Source organism: Argiope bruennichi, chromosome X2, assembly GCF_947563725.1.
Source record: "Argiope bruennichi chromosome X2, qqArgBrue1.1, whole genome shotgun sequence".
Classification (NCBI taxonomy): domain Eukaryota; kingdom Metazoa; phylum Arthropoda; class Arachnida; order Araneae; family Araneidae; genus Argiope; species Argiope bruennichi.
In genome coordinates, this window is record NC_079163.1 from 81,212,695 (window position 1) to 81,226,733 (window position 14,039).

At 30.3% G+C, this 14,039-nt stretch overlaps 2 protein-coding genes across 8 annotated transcripts in view; both read left to right on the plus strand.

Annotated features, from left to right (window-relative positions):
• LOC129960003 (synapsin-like) overlaps nt 1-8,992 on the plus strand; it is a 415,673-nt gene extending 406,681 nt beyond the window's left edge. For all 3 annotated transcript variants that reach the window (XM_056072983.1, XM_056072982.1, XM_056072984.1), the window contains exon 14: nt 2,610-8,992. In XM_056072983.1, the coding sequence (XP_055928958.1) occupies nt 2,610-2,918 (309 nt within the window). In that variant the 3' untranslated portion in view covers nt 2,919-8,992. The remainder of the gene's footprint in view (nt 1-2,609) is intronic.
• A 1,055-nt stretch (nt 8,993-10,047) lies between these two features.
• LOC129960005 (short-chain dehydrogenase/reductase family 16C member 6-like) overlaps nt 10,048-14,039 on the plus strand; it is a 67,931-nt gene continuing 63,939 nt past the window's right edge. For all 5 annotated transcript variants that reach the window (XM_056072985.1, XM_056072990.1, XM_056072987.1 and 2 more), the window contains exon 1: nt 10,048-10,180. The gene's annotated coding sequence lies outside the window, so the exon portion shown is untranslated. The remainder of the gene's footprint in view (nt 10,181-14,039) is intronic.

Consider the following 14,039-nt stretch of genomic DNA (forward strand, 5'->3'; position numbering starts at 1 on the left):
AAATTGTAAAATAAATGCGATTTGCGATTCAGAGATTTCATTTTTATTTATTATTTATACAAATTATCACTTACTTCGACGGTGATCATGACACATCAACTTGGTCATTAAATACATGCCAAGCTTGTATTAGTATAGAGTTTGCATTGATTGATATAGTTATAACAACAATCTCAATAGCCGCAGTTAAAGTGTTGTCGCATCAACTTTTTCAAAAAGAAATTAATTAAACATTTCGAGACATTTAGGTACATTTTGAAGGAGGTATTTGTAGAATTTCGTAGAATATATAATACTTTACCAAACGTTGGTATTCCTTTTTAAAAAGTTATAATTTCCTAATCATTTAGTAGAATTTCCTAGTCACAGCAAATAAAATATCTAATATATGATTTCACCATTTTTTATTATTGATTCCTAGATACATCATCAAGGATCGTTCTGACCCTTCCATTTTTATCTTTGAGAAACATCATAACATAAATATAAAATTTAAACAGAAGTCCCAACCTAAACAAATGCGCAGCAAAATTGGCGCTCAACAATAGATTTTCGCCACCAGTTAATTTTGCCATTTTGAAAGCACAGCTAAGCAATCAAAATACTTTATCATTACTATGTATTTATAATTTAAAATAGCCCTTTTTTTTTGTTTTGATGACATGTATTTCAACAACAATGGTTAGAAAACTACAAGAATTTAAAAAATATGGCCACCGCACGCACAATAATGGTCGAGGAGGAATGGCTGGAAACAGCGAGAAGCATGTAATTTCGCTTGTATTCATAAACGTGAAAAACAGTTCGATCCCTTTAACGTAATTAAAAATCACCTGAAAAGTTTGAAAATTGGCCAAATACTATAACAACTTTAAAGTATATATAATAATAAATGTGTTTATTTATAACATTATCATCTATATGTGAGCGTTGACGTTCTGGTAATGGCTGCTGTTCTGATGTTTTACACTTGGAAGCAAAATATTCTATCCAACTCAAAATGTGCTGGTGAAAACTTTCAGAAAGCTAATATTTTTTTAGACGTGTCAGTAGTATTTTTTTCATTCAATACAAAACGATGAGCCACTGTCTTTTTTTCCTATCTACAGTTAAAAAGAAATGACCTGTCTTCCCCGTGATCTGGGCGTCCCGGGTTCGAGTCCCGGTTTGGGCATGGTTGTTCTTCCGTTGTTCTATCTGTGAGATGTGTGAATGTGCCCTCCTGTAAAAAGGGGTTGTGCAAGCGAATGAGTGATGCGTGAGTGGCAAAGTCGTACTCTTGGCCCTAGTTGGCGCTGCTATAAAAAATAAGAGACGTTCCCCCTCAGGCTTAAATCGCTGTCTTCGTAACAGTGGGCTTGTCAGTTGCAAGTGCCATAAGAAACAAACAAACAAACAAGAAATGACCTTTTATCATTACATTTCAAGAAAGTGTGCTAAATATTTTATTAGTGTATTAGTTTTATTCAATCACAAAAATAGAATAATTAACAGGACAATTCATTTTCTCTAATATATATATATATATGCTCTAAATAATGCAGCTATATAGGACGAGGAATTTCCAGTTCCTTTATATTTTATTTACATAAATTCTTTTGTCATGCTATAAGAGGGAAGCTAATTCAGTATCACATAGTTTTATTTAACGGCAGCTGTCCAATGTCTAAACATCACGGGGTTTTATTCTTTGTCTGATATGAGATATGAACAATTTTTCTCGTCCTTCCTCATTAGGATAAAAACATACACATACACACACAAAAAAAAGTATCTTCTAGTTTAGAACGATTGATATCGTAAAATGGCTCGTGTTTCTGAAAGATCTGAAAATCTTAGTTAAATTACGTACATGCTCATTTTGATTCATTTTTGAATTTTTCACTTACTACGAGTATTTTTTTATTGTTAGAAAATGTATGTTTTTGGTTCGTTATTAGATATCTATATAAAAAATGAATGGCAAATATGAGCAAGTTCGAATTTCAAGATGATTCGAATCCTCTTAAGCTCTTAATATTTAACATCAATCAATCAAATAAGCTAAATTTTTTTTTATTTAAACAATTTCATCAAAACGTTAGAATGCAGTAGAAGTATCATCTCAGTAAATACTCTATTGTTATATAATCTGGTAAATAGCTTTTCAGAAGCTTCCATAAGTTTTTATATATATATATTACTCAATACTACTTTATCATTTTATTTCATTACTTTTACCATTTACCATTCAAAAAGTAGAAACTGAATAGGTTCGAGTTCATGGAACCAAGGCTAAATTATTCAGTTTGAGCCAAAACGAAAAATACCCGTATCAAATATAAAAAATCAGAAACTAAAACTAAAACTAAAAAAAAAAAAAAAAAAATGTCATCTTTACTTTTTACATTGACCATCCATTCTCCAAATCCACATCCCATAAGTAATAATTATTGCTTACACTCATAACCCAGATCATTGATAGCAATTCCATATTCAGAAGCACCATTCCTTTCCGACTCATGTTAACTGAATAATTATTAAATACTTTTGCAATATATGTGCAACTTATGTGACCTTGCCTTGACCGGGTTTACTGGCACTCATGTATAATTTTTCTGTCGTTACAGCCTCCTGGTGCTCCACCACCGGTGCCTCAGCGTCAGGAGGCAGCGAGGGGGCCCCCTAGTGGCCCTCCACCCGGCCCACCACCTCCTGGGCCTGCTCCTGGTCTACCACCACCGCCCCGTCGGGCTTCCCAGACCTCAGCTTCGGATGTGGCAACGGCCGCAGCGCGCCCCCCTGGGACTGGGCCCTCGTTGTTCCGTAGGGACTCACAACAGGCGGAGGGAGAAAAGTCGGAAAAAGGCCCTGAAGACAGCGAAGACACAATGCGTAATCTACGAAAGACCTTCGCCGGCATCTTTGGAGACATGTAACCGATCACTCTCTTCGAAAAAACCAAATCACACTGTTCTATTTTGGTTTAGCATACATAACAGATATGATGAAATAAATATATAACTTATCTATAACCCACTTGCTGATAGAAAGGTCCTGTTTTGATAAGCTAGTTGGCATTGCGATGAAGTAGAATATTCACAAATTGGAATCACGCGAAAACCACACCTCAGACTCATTTCAATGTTATCCCCAGATTTTTATTTGACTAAATTTATTGAAAGATAAAAGACCATTCTATTGGTGGTGGATGGTCAAGACATTTTCTTTGCTAACCGTTTACTACACTTTAAATGACACTTTTAATGGTTTTCGTATAATAAAGGCAAGATAGAATAAGCCGGTAAATTAATGATTTTGACTAAAATTTAAAATATTAAAATCCATGAAAGAATTGGTATCTCACTTTCTTTGACTAAAATTATATTTCAATCTAGACGAATGATGAATTCTATTACCACAGTACAACTTGTGTAAGTTTTCATCTTTTAAGAAACTAGTAAGTGCGAAGCGATAAAGATATTGGTACATTCAGTGTTCACTGGTACCATTGGCATTATAGTCATACTCGAAAGTCATAAGAAAGTCATTTCAATATGTACTGCCAACTTATAAACTCAGATATCATTCATCAATTAACACAATATCAGAACTTACATAGAAATTAGGTTTAATAATAATAATATAAAATTAGATTGAAATATGTGTAATTGGTATAGAATCAAAGGAATTTTCCTGCTTATAGTCTTCGATAGTATTCTGAAAATCATGATACCAGTTCTTTAACGTAGTTAAATATTGTATACTATAGGGAAATTTGTGTCGTGCTATATTATTGCAGCACTTTATATGTGAGAGATCGTAGGCTTAAAACACTAAAAAAAGCTATTATACAAAAAATGAATTTATTTTAAATTAAAAAAGTTACTGAAACCAGTAAAGTGATGATTCATAAAAGAATATATTAAAATTCAAAATTTTTTGTGCCTATGCCTCATTAAGAAAACCATTGAAAGATGCAGAAAATGAGTCTATGATTTTTATGATCCCATATTGGTTTTGTGAATCTAATGCTACTTATAGCTGCTTGAAACAGCCGAGTGCTTTTCACAGAATGTTTTACATTTATTATTACAATTATGTATTGCAATGGACCATTCTCTCGTCAGAAACAACTGACGAAATCGTCAGGAGGCGAAAGATCAGCAGGAGGGTTATGATAAATATTAAAAGTTCTTAAGTAGCAAAATGAATATGCTGTTTCTATTTCATAGTGAATGACTGAAAAAATAACTGTAGTGGAATTTTCCTATCCATCTATGTGTTCATGTCTAGAAACCTTTGTCAAATATGAGTCTTAACAGACTTAACTTCTCAGTGTTTGCTTGTTGGCTTTTTACGAATCCTTACTGCAGCTCATGGGGAAAAAAAAGCTCTGAAAAAAATTCTAACTGAAATTTGTGGGACATTTCTCGGCATTTCATTTGTTTCTGATAATGTTTCATCAACTATTCTCAAAATGCGTGTCTATCATGCAGGGAAGAAACTAGGTTGATGAGTTTCTGGGAATTGATTTTAGCAGATTCGAAGCCACTGGAAGCTGGCAGGTTCTAATACCTCTAGCTTCATCCCTGGTTGTTTTGGAAGCTTGGCATAAGATAATTAAGGTGTAAAATGAGTGTCTAGACTTAATGAAATTGGTAAATTAAGGATTCATTACACATAACAGAGATTAAGCAGACTTATTGTAAATTATAAAACAACGCAATTTCTGAAAAAAAAATTTTATGGAAAACTATATTTATAACTCAAAAAAATAGCTTAGACACTCATTATAGTGTTACAAAACCATGAGCTGTTGTATTGGATTTAACTGTATAAATTGGCAATAAAAAATGAAATATATTTTTCGTTTGTATGATTGTATTCGAGTAAAACACGCTATTTGAAATTAGTTGATTCCTTTCAATAAACTCCTGTATCAGAGTTTAAGATTTGTGTTGGAAGTTAAAACGCTTATTTTGTCTTTGAAGAATATATAATGATGGTTATGTTGAATTCGATATTTCTATAAACGATAACTTCCTTTTTGTTGGAAGGTTATCATAAAATTATCTAATTGAGATTTTAATCTTATGAAAGATTAATTTGAGTGGTGCTAATTTAAGAAATTTTTGATGATTAAAACAGAATGAAAATTAAAATCCCATCAGAAATTTTGATATTCCCATGTTATTCAATAATCAGGATGCAAGCATTGAGAGCCAAACTATCACAGATATTTGTGGAACAACTGAATTCTTTTTATTCATATTAACCATATATAATAGACAAAATTTAAATTAATTACTGCTCTCTGGAAAATACTTGTGTCATTGCATTTGAAATTTTACTAGTTTGGCTCATATGAAAAGAAATGGGAAATGTAATGTACCACGATGTAAACTTTTATTGAAAATTTGTTTAAATACAAAAGGTATTTAGGTAGAATTTTTTCAAACTTTTTCCTCCATAATGCATCAAATAAAAAATTTCCAAAACAAATATCAATATATTTATTGAATGTTATTTAAATATGTCCGGATATTTTAATTAGTAAGTCTTTTCGATTTTCAATATCAAAGGCTTCATATGGTTATAGTGCATAGTTCATGGTGTGAAAGTTTTACCTCACATGGGTCTTCTAAACAGATATAGTAAATTGCACTAGTTAAATTAACTAAAAAGCTTAAAGTGATCAAAAATTGAATTATTTATTTATTTATTAATAAAACAGATATATATATATATAAAATATTTATAAATATAGATATCTAAAGCATGAAAGAGATTAAGTTGCGGTGCTGTGTGAAGTAGTGCCTTCAATTTTGTAATACCGGGCTTTTTCAAAAAAATATTTACTTAATTTTTTTTAATTTGTCTAATATTTTATGTCATTTTAGATGTAAAAATTAAATTACGGTCTTTGTTTCTATTTCTGAAATTTGCATTTTTCACAAAATTTGAATGAAACGCAGAGATTTTAGCAACTAAACAAATATCGGAATGTAAATATGAAATTAGTGTTCATTAGTCTAATATAATTCTTTGAATATATTTATTTTATAAAGATCAGAAAAAAAAATTATGTTAGGATATATTATTAACTTTGCCTTCAGTAAATTCATCAAAATTGATATCACTGAAATTTTTCGTTTTGTTATATAAAAACGTCTGAAAATGTTGGAGAAGCAAAATTCCAAAACTCGTACTTTGCAAAAATCATATATTTACCGCAACAATAACTTATGAATAAGGCTTTTACAGTCATGCTTAATAAACACGCTTTATAAGCATAAGCAATTAAAATAGCATTCACGTGTGTTGTGCAGTTTTTAATTGCCTTTTTTAATTGCTAATTTATCTCTTTTATTATGGATTAATTTCGATATTAATTTTTATATACATTTCTTCGATTTCTGCATTTACCATTTTGAATATGAAACTGAAATTAGAGGGGAAAGAATTTCCAGGTAATCAAAATGTCAAAAAAAATGTATTTCTACTCACTCTAAAACTACTCTTTTATAATTTTAAAATAAATATTAATTCAAAAGATTTTTTTAAAAGCTTTATTAAATACATTTGCAATATTGTTATGAGAGATTCAGGGAATTAGCATTTTTATTTTTAAATCATTTCTTTAAATAAAAAATGGCATGAGTCTCAAAAGCAAAAGCGCATCTAAAAAATGTGGCATTTTGTAACTTCGAAGTTGCTTGCATACATCAGAATGCGTCATAAAATTCTTTCATTGAAATCGAAATGAGAGGCAAACGAAAACTGTCGGTTAGTGTTGAAAAAAGATATCCGCTGAATTAGAGAACCTTTTTATTTCACTTGATCAATAGTCTAGTCAACATTTTTAAATATTTAACTCAAGAATATAAACTTTCTCATTATTAAAAAATTTGCGGACATGTTTTTTCATAACGATTTGCATTTTGGAGTGAAAATAATTCATGCCTAATACTTCCATGGCTTTTTCAAATTTAAAAAAAAACCAAGCATTTAAACTCTAATCCATACAGACAACAATGATATTTATTTTTCAATTTCTCGTTCAAAATTTATGTTGTGTTATTGATGCTTTTGTAAATACTCAACCTCTATGTATGTGTTTTGTCAGAAACATAATAAGCAAATCATGTGCATGTTAGTGAATTTTCACGTTGTTTAGAATTTAAAAAATTACCAAAATGATGTTTATTCATAATGAAATATTTAAGGAAGTAGAAGTTTAAAATGTTCCTTAAATATATATGTAATTATTCTATGCTTTTCCGTTATCACCCGTGTCTCAAGCAAATTATACATCTTTCTAAAAATGCAGTGTTGTGTGTGTAAGTTTTGCGAACTCCCTATCAGTGTTCATTGTATTTAACGCAGACATTAATGCAGATTGCAAATGGTGCTTTAATACAGTGGTTCTCAAGAAATTCATTCTTTTCTGGATATATCTACCCGAAAACAGGGTAGCCTACCTATAACCCCTACCGGGTTTTGTCTACATTTGCTGGATGGATATAATTATTTTTACTCCAGTTTGACATTATTTGTGAACATTTTTAACATCTTGCAGAAGTTAAAAATACACTAACAAAGAGGGTAGCATTTATTTTAGAATGCATTTCGTTTTTTAGCAAAATATGGTAGTCAATTTATATTTTTTTATATTTAAAAATATTTGTTAATGTCTTATAAAGTGTTGTTCATCAGTCTTTTATGGTAATAATTTTCTCCTACACTATTTGTGATATGTTTTAAAATTTGTTGTGTGCGAAAAGAAAATATTACAAGGCCCTCTATAAAAGTTTTATTTATGTGATTTATTTTCTCTTACGTAGTTTTCATTTAAATTTTAGTTGAGAAATTTGTGGATAATTTATATATATATTACAATATTGTAAATTGAAAAATAAAATGAAAAATGGAATAAAATGTACTGCTTGAATTACATTGGGTTTCGTTACAAATGTAAAGAAACGTTTCTGTTTAAGCATTCATGTATTCATTTCAAATTTTATTTAAACTATAAACATGAGTTTTGTAACGATAAAAATGTTCTTTCTACATTTGGAACATTTTTATATGGGGTGGATGATATGTAACTTTAGAAATTAGATTATTTTTTTAAGTTGAAAATTGACTGTACTTCTTTTTATATTTGAAAGATCTTCAAAATACGTCTTTGGAAGAATTTTAAACTTTTTATGTGAAAAATGGTTTTTTTAAACACTGGAATGCAAATGAAATATGGAAATTTTCACATTTTGAAATGAGAAATTAGTTTATATCATAATATCATAAGAAATATAATAAGTTATGTTATTATATTTCTTTTTTTAAGAAACAATGGGTTTTTTTTCATACAACTTCATTGCAAATCTCTATTCAATTTTTTACCGTGCTTGTACTATAAAGCATAAAAATGATGTCTTTAAAAAGAATTATCTATAAATTTTGTTATAAGAATCACAACTATTATAAACAAAAAAATTTTGGAAGATTTTTTATGAATTTTGATTATTATAAAATTCATTTTTGGATGAATTTTTTATGAGCATTGTTTACTATTTAATTCCTTTTGATGAGACATTCCTGGTATTTAAGAAAATACATACCATTGTAAAAAATTTTAAAAATGCATATTAAATTGTTAGCAGAAAATTATGCAATCCAACGTCCTTAGAGGTTCTTCCAAAGTTAAAGAGGTTTCATGTTTTCGAATTCTAAAGTTGCTGGAAATTTTAAAATGCAAAAAAAAGGACAACCATTGAATTTATAAGGAAAAGGTAAACTTAAAAGGTAGCTTATAAAGGAATGTTTTTATAAAGTCAGTGATCATTGCCAGTCTTATTCATTTTATGAGTAAAAAGTAATATATTTGTAAAATTTAATTTTTTATTGTAGAAAATAAACATTTATATCATTTATTAAACTTGAGAACCACTGTAATTGACCAATATGTGAAATCTGTATAACTATGAATGTCATATAAAGAAATAAATGTGTGGAGAAAAACTAAGTGTCTTTTTATTTGAGCAGCTTGCATATCATTACAGATTTGTGTAAAAATGTATCACACTTTATTCACTAGCCATAGATCACCTACAGGCTAACTGCCAGAAGAGCTTCACTTACTCTATACAAAATGATGACAGAAGTGATAGAGGGGAAATGCCTATTTGATTAACCCAGAGATAATTCATCAATATATTTTGTTGCTTTTATTTTAATCAAATTTAAGCTCTCCCAGAAGCTTGATATATAAGCTTGTTTTTAGGCAAAGGTAACTGAAAATTCTAAATGATATTTGGTATTTTTTCCGTTCCTATGATTCTTTCAATAACTATTGTCCATAATTAGTATACATTAGATTAAAAATTCGCTTTGTATCAAACCATGACCATTGTAGATAAAGAGATGAAAAATACGCCTTGGTCTTGCTAAGACTAAAAGAATGTCAACACACTTATAATTTCAGCAAAATAATCTGATAAGATGCAAAATTGTTGCACTTCACCTGTTTAATTAGCAGATTTTCAAAATGAGGTTCGAAATTATTTCTTAATAGAAAAGTGATCTCAGATAATAAAAATAAATTAATAAAACCGAATTTAGCTTAAACACCAAACAACTTCGCTTTAAAAAAGATTTATACATTTCAATTTCCGTTTCATGCTTTCGATCTTAATGTTTAATATTTTCGACTTAACAATCTCTATTTCTTGGTTGTAGTAACTGTTTTCAACCATGCAGAGAACGTTTTTGGGTATTTCTAACTGTGGAAAATACTATTATAACAAAGGAATCATGTTTTCATATTTGTTATTTTAAATGTTTGGAGAATCTCCAGAATAGAGGGTTTAGGCAGCCAAAATATTATTCAAGAGTGTTCCATAAATTTATTTTTATAACCACGTGGCGACTTATCGCTAACTATTAAGCCAGCTAGTCGGCCATCGATTAATATTTTTTCGTCTCGAGTCATCTACTTATACTTCTATTTTAATTTATCTTCCTCCGTATTTTTGTAAATAAACTGTTTCCTTTCCTCAGAGCAATGGGATTTCCAAACCACTTTACATTTAAATGGGAATCCCATTAAGTAATAATCCTTTATTTCCTATTAGTAGAGAGTCTGATTTTAGTATTTACAACTTCATGTGGAAATGAAGACCATCAATTTTAATATCGGGTATGTTTAATTCTGAACTATTTTTGCTTTTGATCGTAGTTTTGTCTCCTAATTGTATAAAATGGCTAATGAAATGGAAGTGGAAATATAATTTGAATTTGGTCATGTTAATATAATCACCAGTAATGTTATAAATATATAATCATTCCTTTTTGGATAAATGTTCTGAATTGTGCTTTTTACAATTTAAATATCAGTTTATTAAGGTACGAATTGTTTTGGAAAGCACTACATTTAATTGTGTAATGATCTTAGATTCTGATGTTCATGCACGTAGATTGATTCATTCTCCTCCTTCTGGTAATCCATAAGATCAATTAAATGATAAAGCAATATGCAAATGCTAAATCATTATTACAAGACTTGCAATTCGAGGATAAAACTCCTTCACAACTTTTAATGTAAATGAAATAATTGAATAATGGTGATTTCGATTAGCATAAGCACTATATATTGTACAATACCTTCACGATGTTGTTCGTTATTCTAATTGCGGCACAATATGTGGAAATATTTTTACATTGTTGCGTATTATGTGTTATAGAGTATGTTTTAATAAAATTTCCCCCCCCCAGCGTTTACCTGCTGTAATACAACAAATCTTGTATGTCTGTGATGACTATTCGAAGAAATCAATGCAAACTGGTAATAAAACCAGTGAAACAACGCAAACAACGTATAGTCAGGCGTCATCTGATTTTCAAAAATACTTGAAGCAAAAATTGAGCAGTTGTCCAAATAGGTTGAGCTAATGTCTACATACTTATTTCGAAGTACCAGAAATTTCGCTCGCGGTCACGATCTAATGTAGATACTGAGAAATGCTAGTGTAATACCAATTATGCTGATAACTCTAAAAAGGGCATAAAATTAATACCAGTTATGCTTATGACTCTAAAAAGTATGTAAAATTAATACCAGTTATGCTTATGACTCTAAAAAGTATGTAAAATTAATGCCAGTTATGCTTATGACTCTAAAAAGTGTGTAAAATTAATACCAATTATGCTGATGACTCTGAAAAGTGTATAAAATTAATACCAATTATGCTGATGACTCTATAGCCATACGGAAAAGAAAAATAATCGTAAGATGTAGTAGCTGCTTTTGCTTATAATGGATTAAGAAGTTTGTTTGTTCAGGAACCGCAGATTTAGAATTAAATTTTTGATAGATAGCTTTGTAGCTTTTCTTGCTTTCCTAGATTCATATGAAAATTTCAATATACGTGAGCAAATGTACGAGACAAGAATTTCGTTTTGTATACTAAAATCTTTTCAACAATTCAAATTTATTCGAAACTATATACTTAATGTTGAATTAGGTTTTCCGGAATTTCAGGTACAGAATTTTTTGAAAGATTTGAATTACTTTGCGATATTAAAAATCGTAGATTAATTGACAGGTTGACTTTCCTTAAGAGGAATGCTAAAATTTGCAATGGTCCATTTGTTATTTTAAGACAATTTCGCACGATTGGCTATATCATCGATTACTTTCTAAATTTACCAATATAATAAAACCTGCTCTCTACTTATACCAGTATGAGTCATCTTATACTCACTAAAGAATGTTCAGCAAATTCGAGACGATTCACGCCTAAGAAATTAAAAGTTCTCTAAATTGAATTCCTATGAGTTAGAAAAAGACATTTTATAGCTTTTTATAATCTCCTGAGCTAATTCGATTCACTTTAATGAAGAAAAATAACGGCACTTGGCGCGTGACGATTTCCGCAGATTAAAGACATGATTCTGTGCGAATACCTTTGCTTCGCATCCAAGATTTTTCCACGGAATTAAATGCCGAAACAATTATTTTCTAAATTAAATTCTACTAAAGGTTAAAATCAAATACTAGATAATCAATCGGATGTTGAACAAAATTGCTGTAATCACACCTATTGAACTTTTTGTGAGTTCATTTGAGTGCCATTTGACCTTAAGAGTACGTGTCAAGCGTTTCAATTATCATGAATAAAGTTTTACGCTATTAATTATTTTTCTGTTAATCTGGACGATAGTTTCGTCGCTTCTAAAGATTTTTCCACACATTTGCGTAATTTAAGGCTCATGATAACTGGCTGAGTGATTTAAGGCAACGTGACACTCATCAGCGCCTTGATCAGTGTCACGTTGCTTCAAATATTCAAAAATGTATTTTTTGCCAAACTAAATTGCGGTTTCTTGGGTATTTGGTTCGCAAAGAATGTTAAACGTTTTCAGGTAAATCTTCTCTTTGCCTGAAAACATTAAAATTGTTTTTGAATTCCTAACCCCTGTCTGTTTTGCCTCGTTTCCTGGGAATGATTATTTTTTATCGCTGTTTTACTCCACGAGCTTCGCGTTACAAGTTCCGCGTTATAATTTAGTCAAAAGTAGGCTCCCTATACTTTGGACATTAGATATTTTTGATTCATTTAAAGTTTATAATGTGGTTCTAATGCTGCTTGAATGCATTCCCAAATGACAGTGCGAAATTGTCTATTTTTACTGATGCATCTGATTTCGCTGTATGTGTTATTTTGAACCAACACATAGATAAAAGATTTCACCCTCTTGCATTTTTTTCTTGTAACTTAATTCTTATTGACAAAATATACAGTGTATATGCTCCAGAATTATTTACTATATATTGCCATTTTCGACGTGCTCTGGAAGTCGGGTAGTTCACATCTTTCAGATTATTCTAGTGCTGCAATAAACGCTTTCTCTCGAGAGCTGTGATTAATTTTCGGACTAAAATATACCATGACACTATAGGTAAAAAACAGGAATACGGTAACAGTCTTAAGCCTTTAAAAGAAAATGATACAGGATTGAAACTTAAACCCATTTAACTTTTTTGTGTGGATCCAAGTTAATGTGTAATGTCTCAACATGCACCTATACGCCCTTGAGTTCCAGAATTTTTCAGAAAAATTGTTTCAGATAGTATTTACTCCTTTTCTCATTCTGAAAGGAAAAGCATGTCTAAATTAATTAAGGACAGATTTATTTGACGCTCTTTATTGAGAAACTGCATCCATTTCTGCAAAAATTGCATCAACTGCCAAAAACGTAAAATATCGAGGCATTCTATTTCTCCCTGTAGGATTATTTTCCCCAGTTTCAACTCGATTCAATCATGTCCAACTCGAACCATAACCACGCCCTGATGGTAGTGTTTTTTGCCTGCATGTTTCAATAGATTTTCAAGGTGGAAGTTTTACCGAAGGCCGTTTTAAAGGCTGGATTGTAAGGTTTAGATGATGGGATATTCTATTGACAGATCGCTATTCTCGGTTCGATTCGGCGCTATTTCCAATGTTTGCTCTAGTTTTAAATTCATAGGGGATCTGAAAGAGAAACTATCATCCGGCTTCAAATGGTAAGCTGGAATGATTTCATCGACATTGAAAGAGTGCTGTTAGATCCTATAGCTTTTCTTTACCAGCATAAGCAAATATTTTATCATATACTGGGATTTCCGAGCAACTCAGAAAGAGATTTCAATCCTATACACTCGTGAGATGGCTCCTCATTATCTTTACTTTGTTACAGCAACTCGAGCGAAAAAGTTCTCGAATGCAAAGGACAAAGTATTTCCCACATAATTGATTGTACAATAATTTCATATGAATAGCATGCATCATATTAAGTCATGGTTAAAATCTACGAAAGTTTTGCTGAAAATAGGTAGTAAATTTAAAATTCCTGGATTTGTTTAAACCCTTAGAGAACATATTCACCCAAATCTAATTTATGTAATAAACTGTAGAAGCTTTTGGAATATTCGTAAAGCTAATTATTTGGGATGATTTATATTTAGTAAGTCTATTAATTATTTGATTAGCTGTTTAAATTTTCTCATGTAGTAT